This window comes from Cyanistes caeruleus, chromosome 6 (genome assembly GCF_971803275.1).
Source record: "Cyanistes caeruleus chromosome 6, bCyaCae1.hap1.1, whole genome shotgun sequence".
NCBI lineage: Eukaryota > Metazoa > Chordata > Aves > Passeriformes > Paridae > Cyanistes > Cyanistes caeruleus.
In genome coordinates this window covers 11,380,942-11,402,110 of record NC_141706.1, presented here as the reverse complement: position 1 = coordinate 11,402,110, position 21,169 = coordinate 11,380,942, and the positions used below count along the sequence as shown (strand labels likewise).

General features: G+C 38.5%; 1 protein-coding gene across 5 annotated transcripts in view; it reads right to left on the bottom strand.

Annotated features, from left to right (window-relative positions):
* NELL1 (neural EGFL like 1) overlaps positions 1 to 21,169 on the bottom strand; it is a 324,035-nt gene that overhangs the window by 280,305 nt on the left and 22,561 nt on the right. For all 5 annotated transcript variants that reach the window (XM_086894121.1, XM_086894124.1, XM_086894122.1 and 2 more), the window contains exons 3-4: positions 14,134 to 14,284; positions 244 to 414 (exon numbers count right to left, since the gene is read on the bottom strand). In XM_086894121.1, coding sequence (XP_086750247.1) covers positions 244 to 414; positions 14,134 to 14,284 — 322 coding nt within the window. The remainder of the gene's footprint in view (positions 1 to 243; positions 415 to 14,133; positions 14,285 to 21,169) is intronic.

The following is a 21,169-nucleotide window of genomic DNA, read 5'->3' as shown; positions in this document are numbered from 1 at the left end:
AACTACAGAGATGCATTTAATACTCCCCCATCAGCAATCAACCTTTTCCACATTTGTTCATAATCACAATGAATTGTTACATTTTAATACTTTGTTTTTCTTTTCTTATCCCATGGCAGTTTAGTGTGCTTCTTGAATGAGGAATTTATAGGGGAAAAAAAATAAATCTCCTTTTCAAATTATTTTCCTGTAACTAGAGATTATTTTTTAAATAAATACAAATTGCAGAACATAGTTGCTTACCTGTTGCAGTCCACATGGAGCAGAAGATGGGATGCGCTAAGTGACACAGCAATCTTATGCCACTGTCCATCTGCCAGGCGGTATGGGAACACCTCTGTTCTTGTCTTCCCATTAAACCTGTAGTGATACCTGATCTCATCCCGCAGGCCACTGCTCTCCAGTTCAAAATAGCTGCATTGAAAACAGGAAGAATCAGTTCCACTCTGGGATATCATCGTTGTCACTTTCTTCTTAAGTGATAAGATTTCTTTAAGCAAACATCACAATCTAAAGAAGTTTTTAAAGTTACTCAGCATGGATTAGCTGCTAATTAATTTTTTTAAAAGAAGAGACAAGGCTATACAATTCAGAGCAGTACAAAACCAGCAATACAAATTACGTGAAAACAGCTCAAAGTACCACTTGTAAGCCCAGGAAACTGAAGTCCTCTTTTCAACCATAGAAAACTACAGAAAAACAAGCTTTATTTTTTATACCGAAATATTTTGTAAGACTGCAGGCTTTGTAAGAAATTGAAAAATAAAGAATGGTATATATACATCATTACCACAAATAAAAAGCCATTAAGGTAAGAAACCACCAGGTAATCATTAAATTTGTATTTACTACTTGCATACCCAGTTAAAAAACCGCAACTGTTTATTTTTAAGACTCCCCTACATGCAGTTGTGCTTAACTCATTTTCTGACTTCAATTGTTACTGCCATGATTGTTCAGCTTTACAAGGAAAGGACAAAACCTCCCAGCTGGATTAGGTGTCTCCACATCTGGCATAAACTATCCAACAGTCACAATCTTCATACAGCTGTCAGACTCACAGGAGAGCTAAAGTGTGGTTATTAACTGGCCTCACAGGGCTGTGGGGGGAGCCAGTTCTTTCTCTAGGATGAATTTAGCTCTTCCAGGGCACACTGACAGTATACATAGTGAAATCTTCTCTTAGACCTCACCAAGTATTTGCATCATACCAAATCTTTTTCCTGCTAAAATGAAGCTGTGTATATAGAAACAGGTGATGCAGACGTCCCTTTATAAAGGGAAAGAGCTCTACAAGAAAGTGAAGATGTTAGATTGTCCAGACAGTTTTTCCCCATCTACCTCCACAATGTTATTTTTTTCCCTACTGGCCAACACAAATTTAATATGGCATTTTAGAGATAGGTGCTGATTTGGGGTAGGGTGGGAAAAATTACAGTAATGAAATCTACTTCCAAAACATAAATGCAACACACACCAATAAATATTGGAGCATCGATTTTCATTTTCTCATAAGCCTTTTACATCGCTTGGCAGTACACAGGCCCTAACAGCCTGTGTGCACAGGCAATACATGGGGGTGTGTGCTTCTTCAAGATTACATCTTCCCAATGAAGTTGAGGGTTTTCAACATAACTGGAAAACAGAGTTTCTTGGGAGGAAACTTAGGTGATAAAACACTAGCTGGAAACATGTGCAAGACAACACAAGCTCTCCTCCATCCAGCCAGTGCCCGGTCATATTTTTCATGCAACTTAAAAGCATTACAGGATCACATGAATCAAAGACTCAAGCAACAAAGTGAAAAACACAAGGAGGAAAAGGTAAAACAAACACTGAATAAAAACACAGCCGGCATAGGTACAAACAAATTACATACAGTACAGAGTGGAAAAAAAAAATCAGGCTGGTGTGAAGGAACTAGCACAAAGAAAGCAGAGAAAGAGGGGTTTTCTAAACAGTAGAGCAGAATGTTGATTAACTACAGCCAACACCCATTAAAATACCTAAATTAGATTCACATGAAATCTGGAGAAGATTTATTATTTCCATGCTCAGTAACAATATAGTCAACATCCAGAGGATAATCCTGATGGAGATCCCAAGCCAGAAGAGCACTAGGACAAGTACTGTCAGTGATGTCATAATTAATCGTTTTATAATTTCCATCTTCTGTCACAGCACAAAAGGAAGTGAGACAGAAAACTAAAAAAAAAAAAAAAAAAAGAGGAAGAAGTACATAACATTCTAGTATCTCACACACAAAGCATTTGTGCCTATATACATATAGAGACATATGGCTGACCACAGAGGCTTAAGGGCCCAAAACAAGACAATCTCCTGTTGCAGGAAGCAGATTGCATCCTGAGGTCATTCTTCATAATCTCCAGTAGCCACAGAGCTGATCACTCACTACGCAATGATTTCTTTGTTAATGTAAAGGCAGCAGTGCAGCCCTGGAAAGGTCAGTCAGATACTTCACTTAATCACATCTGTGCTCTGTTATTTGTCCAGCATAGGGAATTGCAAAGCTTCTCACTTGACAAGCTTTAGTGTCAATAGTTACCTCAGGACTGAGAACAGCTTGTTGCTCAAGGATCAATCTTGTTGTCAATCTCCTGACTAATTTATATAGTACCGAACAGATTACTTAAAATTTCATGAAATAGCTAGTGCTAACATTTTTATATTTGTGCACCTAACGCAGTAAGTGCCACAGGACTGTATTAAATACCATGTTTTACCACTTAAGTGGCAGGAAAAGCAGGGTGACAGCAGACAAATTCCGCACCTATTCTTCACCACCCTTCGACAAGCGCAAATCACAGTTACACTCAGAGAAATATCAGTGAACAACAGACAACAAAATCACAACAGCAGAAACTACCTGGGTTACCCCAACACATCTCTCTCTCATATTTAAAAAAACAAAAGATGACATAAACCAACACTCTTGCATTGACTTTGTTTCTTTTAAGATGCAGAAATTCACACTGAAACATTGTTTACATAAACACCTCATGATGTTCTCAGTTCAGAAATTGTCTTTTCTCTACCAGAATGTAAGTCACATGCAAACAGCTTTCTCAGTAGCAAACATCTTTTCTTTCCTCCTTCCACTAGACTTTGGGGGAAAGAAGCCTCTTCCAAAGCAATGACACAATGACCATTCATTCTTGGAAGTAAGTGCACTTGTTCTGTTTCAGGAGTTCTAATCTGCAGATTGGGGAATGGAAGACAAATGAGGGGAAAAACAAACTCAGGCAACTAATCATCAACCAGTGAGAAAATAATTAGTACAGCCAAAGGAAATAAATGGATTTTTTTTTTTTTTAATTGCTATCTCATCTTCAATTTCAAATGCCATTGTGCAAAACAACAGGTAAAAATGAGGAGGGGGGAAATTAATAGAAGCTACCATACAAGAGGCAGGAAAATGAACTGATCTCTAACAGGTGTTTTGGAGGTACTTTCCAGTATTTTATCAGGAAATAAAAGAAAACATAGTACTAGAATGAATCAGGGTTCCTGAAAAGACCCACAACATCTGAATATATGTATCATGAACTTTCAATGCTGCCATGAAATCCATACCAAAAGCCCAAGAGAGATTCCCGAATATTGTGACAACCTCTGATTCTGCATCACATCTGCATGAAGCCTGTGTCAGCCTGTCCTACAGTTAGGGCCCTGCTATCCTCCCCTCCAGACCTTCTTCAAGGAAGAAAGGTGTGAGACAGTAATTTCCTTATCCACTTCTTAGCATGAGTGATGGTTTCTTGTTTTATTTATTATTTCTCAGCAATAATTTATACTTTCATATATTTTAAGTAAGGCATGATCAGAAGTTAACATGTATTTTGACAGATGAAATTCTCACAACACATGCATTAAGAAAGATTGTTTTTATGGAACAGCAATGCAATTTTACTGCTGAAATTCTCCCATTAATAGAATTTTCCTATTTGCTAAGCATATAAATTACTGCTGGCTTCTTTCATACAATTATAGAATTCAAATGCTTTTTATAGGTCTATCTGCAGTCTCTTATTCAAATCCCAATATACAACAGAAAAACACTGCTAAATTCAGACTGATTTTATGCATATAAAAAAAAGTTGGGATATTTTAAGGTCATCCAATATGCTTTCCAGAAGGACAGTATTATTCCACAATAGATTCAAGATATTTTATAATTTGTTCTGACAGTTTTTGCAACCCCTATGTACCTCACACAAAAATATTGTTTGGAAAGGATAAAGCTTGACAAAGTTATGTTTAATGACTGTTTTTTTCCCCCTTTCCTTTAGTCACCACCATAGTGACTAACATAAATAAATCATACATTTGGCTGCTCATTTCACTTCCAGATCAGGAGAGAAAGGTTTCTAAAAGTATACTTTCAGTTGGAAACATCTGCTGTGGATGTAATTACCAAAAGAAAATTGGAAAAGTCACTATCAACATTATATAAGAACATGTACAACACCTGAAGCAGAAAAGGCAAAATATTTCTGTAAGGTAACTTGTCTTAATCCATCATCTGCATTAAAGAAACATATCCACCTATTCATCATCTCAACCCACAGAAGTGATGTTATCCTGTGGCAAACACCATAAAGTTTCATTCAAGGATGTTATTGCTGTTAGATTATGTAAGTGGCCAAAGGAAGGACAGCTCACAGACTATGGATCCAAGAAGACAGGGCCTCAAGAAGAACTGCGGGATTGGTTTCCTCCAGAACATTAGGGTACACAGCACCTTATTTTGTGATCTTCACTAACTGAGTAACTATGACCAAATGCTAAAATATCCCACAATGCGGACAGCAGCACAATTGGATAAGCAGATTAAATGCTCATGTAAGAGCTCTAGGAACTAAAGCAGAACTACTTTTTGCATTCAATTCTGGCAACCTTCCTCCTTATCGCATTCAAACGTAAATAAAGCAGAGCTATCATTCTGACTTTACAACTTCCGTCATCCTTGATCAAGTGCCAAATGAAGCCCCACAGCCTCTTTCAAGAAGCAGCACCAGCACTGATAGCAGATGCTCTTGGAGCTACTGAACAGATGTCCCAGGGCAAAGCAGCAGGCACAGATGGCATCCCTGCAAATATGTACAAACTTGGGGTTGCCATCTAGTCAAAACATTGTGCATCTGCTTAACATTATATGGGAGAAGGTCACAAAACCACAGGAGTTCAAGGATGGAAGCCCCATTCACCTTGCACATGCAAGGCCATGTCAGGCCTCCCAAATGCTGGGGGAAAAAAAAACTGCCATAAAAATTAGACTGTTACTGCATATAAACTTCTGGAAAATATTTGAGTCTGGCCAAGGCACAATTTTTAATTTTTTTTAATAACAATGAAAATTCAGGAAAAGTCCAGAGATCAGTCAGCTATAAATTGTAAATTCAGCAAGCTTCTGAAAAAATCAGTCCATTTGGACTTGTTTCCGCACATAGCTTATTCATTTCACAATAGCACCGTGCTATTTCATGATAAAAATGGCTTCAGGCAAGACTGTGCTTCAGCATCTTTGTAGAAACACTTCTTGATGTATTTAGAAGCAGGCAAAAAATCTGCATCCATTATCACAGAGATTGCAGGATTTTCAATCTACAGGGATTCTGTGATGAATCACAAGCCATTACTCCCTTGGCCTTTTGCTCTTCCTTACCACCAAGTGAGTCTGTGTGCACAGTGGGACACTGTGTTGTATGTGCTGCCAAGTGGCTCAGCCTGGTCAGTGACATGAAAAAAACTGAGATCTTGTTTTAACAGTCCTCAGTGCAAAGCAAATCAGGGCAGGAGCAGGTACTGGGCACTGTGCTGCAGAAGGTAGCAGGCATCTGCCCAATGCACTGCCCCTGACAGTGATGAGCCATGGTGAGAAAAAGCAGTGCCTCTGAAAGAAAAGATACATCTCTTCAAACGGAAGGAAACACTTTGCAGTTGTCACCACAGCTCTGTGTGGATGCAAAACCAGAACAAGTTACAGCTGTCAAGGCAAATATTTCAGTCACTTCCACAGGCACTGTTCTTGTACCCTAGCTACATAAAGTGACAGGGCAATCCCAAGCTCTGAAGCATTAAGCACTGTTAAACACTGGATTTTGAAGAAATGCTCTTAGCATGTTCAAGCACACAGATCTATTCCTCCACTCCATGTGCATCTTGAGGAACACATTTAGTACAGTGAGAGTCTTGTGTGGTACAACTCTTGCTGCCAAAGTGGCCCTGGATAGTAAGACAGGGAAGTTTCCTTAACATCCATACTTTAGAACCATCCAAAGCTACCTTTTACAGCTGGTTTAAATAAAGACAGACCCAGAAGCTGCACAGCAAAACCATACATGGCAAATTGTCACCTTATGCGGCATTAAAGACTCACTGCTGTGGCAGAGATTACACACTGATATCACCAAAGTCAGGCTGACATCAGGCAGCACAAAAGGTGTTGTGAATAGAAGCATTACCTCTGATAATGAAATTTGTTGCTAAAAATCAGATTAACTTTCTAGAAAGTGAAACACAAAAGCCAAATCACATATATTGCATCACTTACTCTATTCCTACACTATTCCAAAAGTATTCCTTCTATGCAAGCAAATCCAGTATAGCCAAAAAAGTAATACTAAACACTTTCAAATCTCCCAAGTAAAAGCCTGAAAGTGCACCATCACTGTGCTACTGGCTGCCTAAATAATATTCTTCCAAACGTTTCTATCCTTTCATTTAGAACAAAAGGAAATAAATCCAGTCAATTACATTACTTCATTTTTCTATTCAGACTATTCTGAGGACAACAGTAATTGTGTTCTACCAGCCTAGCTTGAAACATTTAACAATAAACACTCCCACACTGACACCTTCTATTAGTATTTATTTATTAGGTATTAGAATATTTATTAACATTTTGTCTTTTGTTGTATCCATCTTATACATGGCAGTTGAGCATGCAAGCTGCAAGGCACAAAGCATTTTTGATGTGTTTGTGTACCTGCAACTAGGCAAAGGTCATCCTAATACAAATTTACTTTCTGCTTTGATCATATAAAGAAAAAAGTAACCTCATGTAGTGGGTTTAGCACTGGCTTAAATCGCCAGTGCACCTACTAGAATTATTTATTCATTTCCTGCTGTGAGATATGAATTAGGAGGAGGGCAAAGCAGGCTCAAAACTTAAAAGGTATAAAGAAAACTTTATTAACAGAACTTAAAGAATAATAAGAATCAGAATAAAACTTTCAGAACACTTCTTCTCCCCTCCCCACAACCTCTTTTCTTTCCCACTGACAATGTAGAGACAAAATCTGGGATTTTCAATCAGTTACCACCTCTACAATGGTCTTTTATCAGTTTTTGTAGGGAGAGGAGTTTCTCTCATCATGCTATGGAGACTTCTCCACAGAAACAGTTCTCTTGTGGCTTCAATATCACAGCGAATCTACCGCCCAGGAAAGGAAAATTAATGTTCACAATGCGATAGTTCCTCCTATGCCTTGGAGCTTTCCCAAAGCTGCTTTCACAGGCCATATCAACTTATGGGGTACTATTTTAAAGATGAGCTGTTTTAGCATAAATAAAAACAAAAGTTCTTTTATCTCTGGGAAGAGAGGTTTTTCTTTTATCCATGGGGCAAAGTTTCTCATCTCTCTCTGTTCAAGCTTATTATATTGTTCTTATTAGGTAACAGTTTTTCAGCATCTACATGCTCCAGCACAAGTGCCCTTTTCTCATGGGCTGTGGGTGAATGCTGCATCCCCCCATGCACTTTATGAATTACAGGGAAAAAATGAAGTCTGATATAGCAAAAATAAATCTTCACCACAGCCATACAAAGAGAATTTCAGCCCAAGACCAATGTATCTCCTCAATCCCCCCAGTCCCTCCCTTCCTCACACCCATCATTGCAGTAACAGCTCAGATCAGGGATCCCCAAATCCACAGTCTCTAAATGCCAGATTTTAATTAAACAAGAGGATAACACCTTTTTAAACTAATGAAGTCTGCCACCTGAGTAAAACTACAGTATTTGAAAACAAATTACCCTAATTGCGGTGTCCTTGGAAGAAAGGTTCTTCCCTCTAATCTCTCAAATTCAGCAGCTTTTTAGTGATTTATTAAATTATGATAAATTCCGCATGTTGCAAAACATGGAATATGCCAAAATCATCTTAGGTCTGGACAGGTCAGTATTCTTTAGACACTTTTAGCTGGCTGATTAAGACTTTTCTAATCAGCAAAAAAATAATCAGTATAACAATTACCATCCCTTAGTGAAGAGCATCCTAGAACTAATAAACTATAAGTACGCAGTCAATCAATATGTCCTTGTATGCCTATTTATACATTGCCAACTTGGCAAAAAATTTAAGGTCCATGCATCCCTTAGATGAACTATCTCCATTATAACATAAAGAAAATCACACCTAGAGGTCAAAAAGACACCTGCCCAGGTGAAGACTCTTCTCTCAGGCATGAACAAAACTTAGCTGAGATTACTCATATGGAAACTACTAACCAGTAGTTACAGAGGGGCTGTACTTGGAAAATTACCAACTCCGGACTTCTGTGTACAAATAACACTGTGGGAAGTCCTGTTGGTCTGCTTGGTTTGTGTGAAACCACCAAGCACACAGGCTTGCACAGATCTGAAATAAATAATCAATGTCTCTCTCAAGTGTGTAATTATTGATTTGTTGCACACTGGGTAACAGACAACAAATACATTTCTCCTAGATTCTCAGAAAAAACAAACCAAACTTTTCCTTTGCCCTCTCTCAAGGCCCAGTACATGTCTGCTCCATCCACATGCCCTCAGTCCCAGGCAGCCACCCTTCTCTGCCCCACTGCCTTGAGCTCTGGCAGCTTTCCAGAGACAGCATCAGACAGACAGACAGACATCAGGGCAGGCACTGCCACCCCCTTCCCTTTCTGGAGACAATGCCTGGAGCAGAGTGCGCACAAGCATCATTACAAAACTGCAAACAAAACCCAAAGAAACAGACACATCACCCAGACTACCATCAACCATGCAAATGAACATTAATGACATGTTGGAGACATCTAAATGTCTTATTAACTAGCGAAGTTAACATTCTAAAGAAGCAGCCCAAATTCAGCAGACAGTTTTCACAAAGTTGCATGTAGTGTAAGTTTGAGACATTCTGGTTCTTTGCCTGTATCAGAGGGTCATAAAACAATCAAACAGAATAACTCAGCATGTTGGAGCAGACTCCTGGGGGACCTACACATCCTTCTCCTGGCTGACCATAACATTTCTGCAGTGTCCAAACTTGCAGTTTAAAGAAATTCAAACTGTCAGCCATTCTCCTTCAATTCCCAGTGTGGACCAATGAGTGTGTTTCAACAGCTGGTTATGAGCAGCATATTAATGCTTCAGAGAGACAACAATTGTCAGCCTAGTGTACATAAAACACCTGCTCTCAGCAGGAAGCCACAGGATGGAAGGTAACTCCTCCATCAGTAACTCCTCTCCCACAATGCTTAAATCAGTGAAAGATTTATGTAACAGTTCTCCTTCATTTTACTCTTTTGCGTACTTCAACCCCAAGAATAGAAGCAGGTTAGCACAATTCTATTTGCATTTGCATCTCTGAAGACTTTTGAGAAGGAAAAAACATGTAAATGCCTCACATATTTCACATCAACTTATTCAGAGGGGTGGAAGTAAGGCTCAATCTTTATATTCTCTTTACAGCTTTCCAGTTTAGCAATTCAACATATAAATATTCATAAAGATGTGCCCTTTACCCTAAAAGAAAAAGGTTAATGGATACATCTGCAGAGTTTTTCCTTCCTTTTCTGGATCCTGGACATCTTGGAATCCAATATGCATATACCCATCTTGCTGAGAATAATCTAAAACATAGCAGGGAGTAAATCCAATTTTTCAGGTTTACTACTGGGGTCAGAAGTCACTTGCAGAGGCTTCTTTTTACCAGCTAGATTTCAGTGAATAATTTAACTAGCTTATTACCCCTTTGTGTTTTTAATTAAACATATAATGGCCTGGTAGCCTTACAGCTATTATTTGTGAACATACAGCTTTCTATCTGCTCCTCAACAGCCTTAGGAGCCATTCACAGTGTCACCTGGGGAGAAATACCCAAAAATGGACTGGAATCCCATGCCTATTTTACCTCCCCACCCAAAACCAACCTGCAAGGAATAAAAGTCTCACCATGAGCCTGACACATTTATCAGAACCCCTCTGAATATTTATATTAACACAGCTTGCTGCTACATTGTGAAGGGGCAGATTTTCCACTCAGTAAATCCATTTCACTATAGCACTACAATTAGCTTACAGGTTTCCAGATATTTGATGTGGCATGAAGTTTCTGAAGGTCATATCCTAGACATAGGTTACAGGCATATTAAAAAAAAAAAAAAGGAAAAATTTAGAAAAAAAATTAAAGTTTTTAACATTTCTTGTACGAAAATCTCCAAAACAATCATCCTATGACTCAGTCCCTTGTTTTATCATGGTGAAATCTCCCATTATGAAACACTCTTCAGAAAGAATGACATATGAGTACCTGACCATCCTTGACACATTTTTCCAGATACTGATCTTGGCCAGTGGTGTAGAACAACCATCAACATATCTCAAATCCAGGGATTAAACATGTGAAAGGTAATGCTGATTAGACTCCATCTAATTTATATTCTTGGGTTCCGGACCATGCAAGGCCAGAGCAGGTAAGAGCAGCCAACCAGTTTCAGGTGAAACTGTATTAAATCACTATTGAAATGAGGAATTCATTGTGGGTGGCATTTTAAATATCTTGATGGCCTTTTCTAAGTATTTTGCTAGTCTAAAGAGTCAAAGGTTGTAAGCAAAATAGCTCACAAAGGTCATCTAGGAAGAATTGGCTAGCATAATTCGCTGATCAAGAAAACAGCCTCCGCTTTCTGCATCCCCAGGTAACATTTCTGTGCATCCTATATTATTTTTTATTATCTCTAATTTAGGAGGGAAAATATAATCTTTAGATTTACCACTGTATTCCAGATAACTATACACACAGTCTGCACAAACTATCAGACTGTCCAACTAGAATTTAGCTGTGTTAATTAATATTTACATTTTCCAAGATTTACTTTAATATATTTGAAGCATGAAAACAAAGTCTTTATCATCATAAAATTGATTCAACAAAATGTTAACAAAGATGCATTGTCATCATTGTCCTGTCCATCAAATGATTATACAAATTAATGGTAAATCTCTAATTGCTACAAAATATCCATTTAGAATAAAAAAATAGCATATCTAAATTACTGACTTCAAGAAAGATTGTATTAATCTTACTTTATCATATTTGGTTTAAAAGCTCCATTCTATTGGAAAATAAAATCCTGCTAAAACTTAACTAGAGAAATTAAATTTAAACTAGGCATTCTATGCACTACTACCGTAGGACAATCATCTCCACTACGTCAAAAAGCAGAATATATACACACACCTTTTCATTGATTGGAATTACACCTGTTTCTCATCTATTACATCTCTGCACAACAAATAAAAGACACTTCCTATAGAGATATGAACTCTGGTATCCACAGCTAACAGAGTTTCTTTTTTTCCTATACTGTTGACCTCCTAGGTGTTCTGAAGGCCACTTTTGGTATGCTGGTAAGTTAAAAAAAGCAATCCTTTAACTATAATATCTCCTATTTTGAACAAAGAAGAAATTGAGAAGAGTTCTTGGTTTCCCATAGTCAAAAAATCTATACTGGTTAAGTAATAATTGTATCCTTATACTTGTTCCCACACATCTTGCTCCTGAAGAAATAAAGATACTCTTTATTATCCTCTTGGCAGTGTCTATTTTCACAGACACTGGAAATTGAAAAAGCTTGATCAAAAAATGGATGTCATCAAGAACAGAACCATGATAATTATCAGAAGCTTAGTAGGAGCAACAATTAATAAAAGGCTTGCCCTGTGATGTGTCTGCACCCCTTTCAGTCCCCATGCAAAGCTATAGATAGGAGCTGTTAGAGAAACATCAAAAATTATCAGCCTGAAAGTTTTGCTATTACACTGATCTAATGTAAGCAGGGTCCTCTTCAGTAGTGCCCCAAATCTTTTTTTTCTCTACTTCTCATCCATGTTAAAAAGTACTTTCTCCATTGTCATCCATTTAATTAACTTCTGTCATCACAGACCTCCAAGGCCTTAGTAGCAACCTGAGAAACAAACAATGGCTTTAAGGGATACACACAGTGAGTCAAAAAAAGGATAGCCACAGTAATCCACCTGAAGTAACAGCAGTCAAGTGCAACACCAGACATGCCTGTTCTGACTCCTGCATGAGAGACTGAAACTTCCTCAGTTACTATACAGAACAACAAAGGTTTAATTGAGACTAGCAGGCAATCCTTCAACTCTTTGTATTTTTAAGCAGATGTCATCATTTTAAATATTATAGATAACTTCAGTGCCAGAGGACAACAGTAGTGTATTTTGTTCAACCAAGATTACTCCTGCATCGCACATCTCCCTATAAGCCTCTGCCTGTCAAGATAGACAACTCAAGGAGCTGCATTCAGTAGATGCCATATCTAAAAATCCATGTGTCTTGCGTTGTATAACCATCACTGCCTGTGTAGTTCGACCTTGGATTTTGCTAAGTGCAGGCATTTTTCTGTTCAAAGGCTATCCTCAATGTCCTCTTTCTCAAATAAATATTAAACAAACTCTTAACATGGCAAACTGATCCTGTTAACCATGACTTCACACAGCCTGAAATAGCTCGGAGAAATTGAAAGTAATGCAAAAGGAATGATACAGTAAGAGAAGGAGAACGGGAAGAGATGGTAGGAGGGATCCCACTATAATGTAAAACAATATTTTTCTAGACCAAGACAGTTGCCTGAAAAACACAAAAAGGAATAAAGTACAAGAAAGACCAATAAAAAAGTAGAGATGACAGAAAAAATATAGAATAGGGAAAGTGCAAAGTCTTCCCCTTAACTGGGGAACCTTGTCTACACATCTCAGCTGTTGGCACTGGCAAAAGGCATCACTGACAATTTAGTCATGATAAAGTGACTGTCTACTCCTTCATACACTTTCTCAACAAAAAGGGAAGAAGTTGGACTAACAATTGAGTATCATATACATGATTAAGACAAATACCAATAGGATTTTTTTAATAGAAGTGCTTCAGAATAACTGGTACTAGATTTGAAATGAGAGCAACCAAAGAATGTCCCATTTCTTGTATTACAAGAGAGAAGACCAGCACTAGTGTTTTATGTGTCACACTAGACACAAAGGTCCTTCAAGACCTAAGAAATTATTTTAAAAGTATTCAGTTACAAACAGGAGACTGTTTGATACAACACACACATTGAAACCTCAAAACATCACTGGAATTGTATGATGGACAATAATACAAAATACACCTTTTTTGTAACAAACTGATGCCTGCCACTAAAATAGATAATCAAAGGGAGCTCTTTTTCCTCCTACACTGACAACAAGGGAAAAAACAGGAGGGCAGCGGGAGGAAAAAGACATACATGCAATTACACCTGTTTATAACACGTTTATGTTAGGAAGAAAGCATACGCAGTATTACATGGAAGCACAAGTAGCAATTGCTTAATAGCTTAGTTGGAGAATCTCAAAGAAAATCTATTCTTTCATAACATTATAAAACACAGTGAAGCAAGAAAAGTGCAAGTTTAACTTTTATGAAAAAGCGAACTCCAAAGCATGAATAATAAACTAGCCAGGAAAATTGCATTACAAGGTTTGTAACTTCCGAAGTGCACTGTATCTATACTACATTGGCTTTGATATTTCTGTTTAAGTTATTTTACAGACCAGAGTGCATAATTAATTAATGAAATTAAGTAATTAAATAATTATTTAATTATTAAATAATTAATTCTTCCTATTAAAAAAATAACTAGAAAAAAAAAATAACTAGAAAAGAAGTAGTAAGTTGCTAATTATGAAGAAATGCTCTAACTTACATGTTAGATTTTACATCTACCATTTAAGCACATCATCCAAACAGACCTCTGGGCACTCAGTATCTTTTATGTTGCTGATGCAAGAGAGAGAAAAATTCCTCTTACCTGTGCTCCAACTCTCGTATGGACAATATAGCTCCAGAAGTCAATGCCTTTTGCTGCAGAGTGGCCAGAAACGTGAACTCGCTCTTATTCCGGAAGAGCTGAATTAACTTCTCACTCACATGGGGTGCTGCATGGATTTCTCTTTCCGTATCTAAGAATTTTATTTTTAAAAGGGAAAAAAAAGGGAAATAACAGTCTAGTAAAAATGCTAAGTCAGAGAGATTCAGGTTACATTTTTCATTTTCACATAAATATTTTTCATTTTTGAGAGTCATCTGCCATGGTCCACCACTGCATTTTTTCAATGAAAAAACCCAAATGCCATCTCTGTCAGCATGACCACTTGTCACTTTGACAAGTTCACAACTGGTCAGCTACTGATTTTCTGATGGATTTTTTGACGGGAGGCTGAACCATTTGTGTCTGCTGCGAGCAGATTAAGTTGCTGTAAATAAGGCATGCTGCAGTCAGATAAATAGGCCCCTAAATTCTGAGAAATCTCAGGCACTGACTCTCCCAACACAATTCACTAAACTCCAATTTCAGTTTTTACCACGGACTCTGTTACCACCTCTCTCTTGTACATCACAGGAAATCTGACCTTGCACAGTGCGTGGCAAAGATGTATTATTACTAATAATGCTATGCAGCTGTGCTCCTGCCTGAGAAATAAATAAAAGACATGCTTACGAGCCACGGCTGTTTCAGGGATTTCTCAGTTTAGACAAGCAAAGTATGACAGCTCATACAATATTTATTGAACTACATCCTGACCAGGCAGATGCAGAAACATTCCAGCCTCTCTAATCCTGATGATGTCCAAGCAGCACCATACCTTCTCAGAGTTGATCTTCTAAGATTCAAATGCATCATCTCCCACCACATTCATTTTTAACTCGCTCTTTTATTCACTATACATCATCTTTATGAAAGACAATTGACCACAAAGCAGAGAAATCATGACATTTCACCTTCCTGCTCACTGCCATGTCTCTCCTGCTGGGCCTTTGTCACGCATTTCCAAGACCACTTGCAGTTCCTGGATGCCACAACCAATTAGAAACCCAGTATGCTTGCTTTCCAAATATTTTACTGTGAAGCCGAAAATGCTGGCACAAATTCTCAGCTAACAGAAAACCAGAAGGCCCCATTGTGTCATTAAATGAGGCTTTGCAGAGAGAGAGGAGAGAGACTGGCTTGGAAAACAACCTAAAACCTCACACACAACTACTGAGGGAATGCCATGGACTGAAACCAAACTCCAAGGAAAAAGTATTCAAGCATGTTTGGTAATTGGGTGTCACAGTTGTTTCTGTGCAGCTTAAAGCCCTCCAAATGAGCTTACACACCAAAACTTGTAATATATGCTTGCACTCAAAGGCTCACTGGTGAAAAGTACTACAGTTAGACATCCAAAATCTCTAGTCATCATCTAAAAATTTTTGCCAGGGGCTCAAATTCTCCAATAAATAAATACAGTGCCCACATTACAGCAACCAACTCTTTGTCTGTCCAGTGCTGTTTTTACCATAGCAGAGCATAAAGATTCCACTGCCATCATATAGTAGAAGAATAAACAATCCAGCACAGAAGACCAGATTTTGTCTTTATGTATATAGCTTTTGTTATCTGTATCATCTTCACCTAGCAGCTGTTATTACTGTTAATAAATATCATGTAGTTTCTTCTTAAAAAGCTGATGCAAGAGATACAAAACCGTGTGTCCCACAGACCCATAAATTCACCAATATCCAGTTTGCAATCTACAGAAATAGGTATTTTACATTGCCAGCATGTTCCAAGGCACAAGTAATACTCAGAGGCAGAATGTCCAAGACCTGTTAGATGAAGATGATATCATTTTTTGAAGGTTAAAAACCTTCAAGTTTTACTTTTTTTTTTTTTTTTTCTTAAAGGTGTTACAGTTACTAGAAATAAAATACAACTTAACAAAGCTTTCAGAATTTCTTTCACATAAAAGCACAGGCAATGCTGTCAGTGGAACATACATGTTTTAACTTCAGTCAAGCCTTGCAAAGTACAACAGCTTCTCATTACAGGAAGGCCCACATTGCACCACCTACCCATCAAATTTTATACAAAAACATAGGGCTCCTTGCTCAGAATCATCCATGGTTCATCAGTGCACTGACTACTTCAGTTAGAAACATGCACTGAAATATTTTTCTATTCTCTGCCACCTCTTCACAGGTAACAGTATACTAAAACCATGTGAAACACTGATATTTGTTCCCTGTTGATTAAGATCGCTAAGATCCAAAGTTATGAAATTCCAGAGTGTTGGATTGAAACTACTGGGTAACAAATAGTATCTAGAAACTGCTTTGCAACACTATGGTAGTGTAATTGGTACAAAGGAAGTTACATAAACAGGGTTTTTAGAAATTAACACAATTCTAAGTACAGTGCTATGTATTTGGGGAGAGAGTCCAGTCATTACCAGCACATCGGGACATCCCTACTGCAACCCACGTGAAAAAATTTACTTGCTGATGCAAAAATGTCAATAGAAATGCTGCTTTCCACAGCCTAATCTCAGTAACTACAAGAGGACTTTCCCACTAGTTCCATGGTGAGATGGTAAATGCAACTGGACTCATAGGCTGAGAAGGCCACCAGGGCTGGTGGGGACCCAGAGGACACACCGCCTGGGGTTCTGGAGCTTAGACTGCACCAGTGCCAAGCACAGCCTGGGCTTGCAACCTGGAACTCAAATGCTGGGAAGGAGGGGTTTTGAAGACAACATTACATCTCTCACTCCTGTCCCCACGGCACAGCCCCCCACGCCTCTCCAGCAGTGTCTGCCCTCACACACCATCCCCAGGAACGTCATGCTTGTGTTTTGCTTGATTTCTGCAGAAAATATCATACAAATAAGCAAGGAGTACAATCAACTTAGAATAAGACCATTCTATTTTCAGGTAGGTTTTCACACTTGGAAATTAAAAAAAAAGAAGAAAAATTGTGAATTACATACACCCCCTCACAGCAGGTACCTGAAAGGCAAAATACTTTTTATGTCTCTATAAAAACAACTGTCTGCCTGTAATGAAATGTCATATTTCCTACATAATATAGAACAATATAGGTTTATACAGCAATCTTCAATGAAACATCGCTTCATGCTTGAATGATAATGCAATCTCAGCAAAATAAATAAACACAGATACGACTTTCATATGCCCTTCTATGTGATTATATTTTCTTAATTTGAAAAGTGACTGTCTGGAGGGCTTTTTAAAAAAATACCAGAGTGTTTCTAAAATTAAGCAAGGAAAGAGAGCAAGCATACTCAGTTATTTGCAAGTCCAAGAGACAGAATCATCTCAGACCATCAAGTAAAGGCAACTTTCTACCTTCAGCATAACAAAAGCACAAGACACACTTATGTCAGAAAGAGGATATGCGTTGCTTGATTTTAATTCTTTTTTTTTAAGCTGTGGCTCCAAGGTCTGGTTTGCCAAGACAAAGAGCAATAACCATTTAGTTACTACCATCCCCCTCCCTGGCACCATCTCCCCACAGCCAGGGATGCCACCTTGCCTTCTCCTGGATACCTGCCCCTTGAGAGCCCATTTGTGAGGTGCCTCTGCCCAGGGAGGCAAAGATTTAGTTTTAGATAAGCATTGTTAAAGTGAGAGGCATGGCTCTAAAGCCTAGGAAAAACAAATTCCACCCTCTGCCTCGGGGGATGGGCCCTGTGAGCCCAGGAAGAGTTCCCCACCCCGGACCCCTCGTGTGGTGGCAGCCCAGGTGTTGTGATTGGGTTTGAGCCCCTGGGGTTTCTCCCTTGTTCTGTTCCTATCAGACCCTGGCCTTAAACGCCACCCTGGCTCTGCCCCATAAAACCCCCACCCTGCCTCTGTTCTGGGCTCTCAGTATCTGGATTTAAGCTGAGTTTGTTCCCGTGTTGAGTAAATGGTCTCCAGAGATTAGCCATGCAGAAGCCTGTCTTGTTGAGTCCCATATGGGTCACCAGTAACCGCAGCCTCTCTGGACACGATCCTGCAGCCCCAGAATGCTACACCCATTCAGCCCCTGACCAACACAGCCCTGCCAAGCCAAAACGAGCTACAAGACGAAGTGACACCCAGGGCCAGGGTCAGCATTCACACCACAACTCTGGCTGCAGAGCATACCTACAGCACCCTGCCCAGCTGCAGCAAGCTCCTACACCATGAGGCACAGAGAGATTGTACCCACAACTATAACTACCCACAACACTCACTATCAGCACTTTCAAAATAAGTCACAATCTTTTATTTTAGCATAGGTGTGTTTTCACTTCACCATAAAAGCAAATGAAAGGTGATGCACTCTGGGGTCAATGATTCTAGGCCAAGCTTTCCCTCACACATATGAACCGTTCAGTGTTCATATTTCAGGTTATGTTCAGGTATTTCAGTGCACACTAACCCTAAATGCCAAATGGAATTAGGTACAATAACGCAGGATCAGCATCAGTCCCTACCCAACCCGATTTAAACCCTCAAGTCACATCTTCCTTTGTGGATTCAATGCTCTATGTATCACCAGCTCTAGCAACTAAAAATTAAAATCTCAGGCTTCTGCCATTTGTAACCCTGAACATATTAGAAGCTCCAGATAAGAGAAATGGAGGAGCTGGCATCAGCTCCATTAGAAACACTGTAAGAAAATCACCACCACACAGAAGCAGAAAAAATTAGTTAGAGAAGGAAAAGGATTATGCTAGGAAAGAAAGCAAAGGTTTTGCCAAGCTTCCTTTGACAGTGACAACAATCCGATATACAAAGGGAAATATGTGACCATTTGGGATAGAATTTTAAGTGATGAAAAATGTGCACCAGTTGTTAAAAGCCATATCCCAATCCATCTAGGGAATAATTTTTCTTTAATATATGTCTCCATTAGAGGAAAAATACTCAAATTCAGTTCTGAATCAACTCATTTTCTAAAGCAATAGGTACATTTTATCATTCACTAGCCTGCTTCAATACCTTTTACTTCCCTTGACAGAGAACATACTGCAGAACACACTGCTTTATTGGTAACTTCAATCATTTTAAAGCTGTTTGCTTCAACATGCTTTCAGTAGAAACTTTGAACAGTCACTCTGGACAATAAAGTAGAAATTAATCCTGCAACAACAGAGAACCTGGATTGAAGCTATCGCAATTAAAGAATTGAATATTACAGTTTTTTTGGCTTTTACCTTGCTATGGGCAAAATCCAATAAAACTGAAAACTGTATTTAAAAAAATAAAACAAAAAATCACCTCAGTGCCCCATTTTTTTTATGTCACCAGCTTTACAAAAATGAAACCAGTATTAGAAGGAGCCAAAACTAGCAACTCTCAGTGCAAGTAGTTCCTAACAGTTGCTGAGGATGAAAACACACAACAGCATCATAAAACCTTCTTGTTCACTGAAGCAGGTGGCTCACAAAGCCTCTGAGTCAAGTGGGAACCAGTGCACCAACTCCCTTCCTGCACACTAGTCTCAAAAAACATCTTTTGAAGAACTGGTAAAAACAAAAAACAAAAAACAAAAAAAAAAAAACAAAAAAAAAACCCCAAAAACCAAAAAAAACATCAAAATCTCCAACCCACAGTGCAAAACACCAGTGATAAATGCCCATTCCCACTCACTTCCACCTTTCTAAAAGCACTCCTCAGTCCACACAAGTCACAAACAGATGCAAAAATCCCCAGAAGGATGACTGCATTAATTATGGGGATTTTCTCCAAATAGAATCATTTCACTGCCAAGCAGAGAAATGCTTCATGTACTTGTCCCTCCCTACCTACCAAGGGCAAAATGTAGATGTCTGCAGATACCACCGATTTTTTATTTTGAGCTATGGGGATAAACCCATATAAATTTCTCTTTATATGCTAAGAAAATAGAAAACTTCTTAACATGCTCCTGTGGCAGGAAAAGGCACAGAACCATGTACATCCCTCAGAGCACTATGGGAGCTCAATTCAGCCATAAGCACTAAGGCTCCAGACAGCTCACGCTGTCCTGCTGAGACCCACAGGCCTGCACTGCTTCCACCCAGGCTAAATGATGAGGTTCAATAAGATGTGGGTACTGCCAATGGAAAATAAGTGTAAATTTATGTTAAGGTGCTAAGATGACACTCTGTATCTCTCTGGGGCACCTGCACTGGAACAGGATCACCTGTTCTACCTGCCAGCAACCCAAAGAGAGGGGTCAAAACACCTCACCCTTCTCTGAAAAACTATACTACCATGGAGGACCAAAGAGGGTATGATGTATTCTCATAAGCACATCTCTGTTTCTGAGTATTCTCGGCAGCATGAAAAGACACTGTAAATGTTTTTGCCTTGCTAGTTCCATTCAGAGGCAGTAATAAAAAGCAGGAAATCATGTTCAACAGCACAGTTTTCTAAATTATGATTATTCATAGTAAATCACTTTTTACATGTTGCTTCAGTGTTTCTCAAGAATAAGATCCATCTGCAGTGAAATGCTTGGTGATTTTAATATGCAAGCCTCCTACAGAGATGATGTCTCATTTTAATTATTGTTTCGGTTTAATGGGTTTTCATTAAATTAGAGGATGGAGCAATTACCAGGGTGAACAGCTAATGTCACAAAGGTAAGTTCCCATGACTATACAGCAAAAGCAGTTCTGCTAGAGAAAGTTGAAAAATAGTGTAATTCAATGTAAACTCTGCTTTCGCATCATGCAAAACTACCCCTGGCTATATGTGCTCATTTATTGCTGTCATTTTGATATACATGTTTGTAAACTAGTTTACAAATAGGTCTCTCCTATTTAATTTATCTCCTACAAAATTTATCCAGTGTTTAAAATTATATATACATATAAATAAAAATCCTTTCAGGAAGCCATTGCAAACCCAGTCCTAAAACTCCAGATGCCGGGGCAGGAGAATTTTGAGTCACTGAAGGAATAAAACAGAGAATACTTATCAAATAACAATTTCTCTTCAACAACTAATTTAGTTGATTTAGTGGCTTAATATCAGACTCTTCGCTTCTT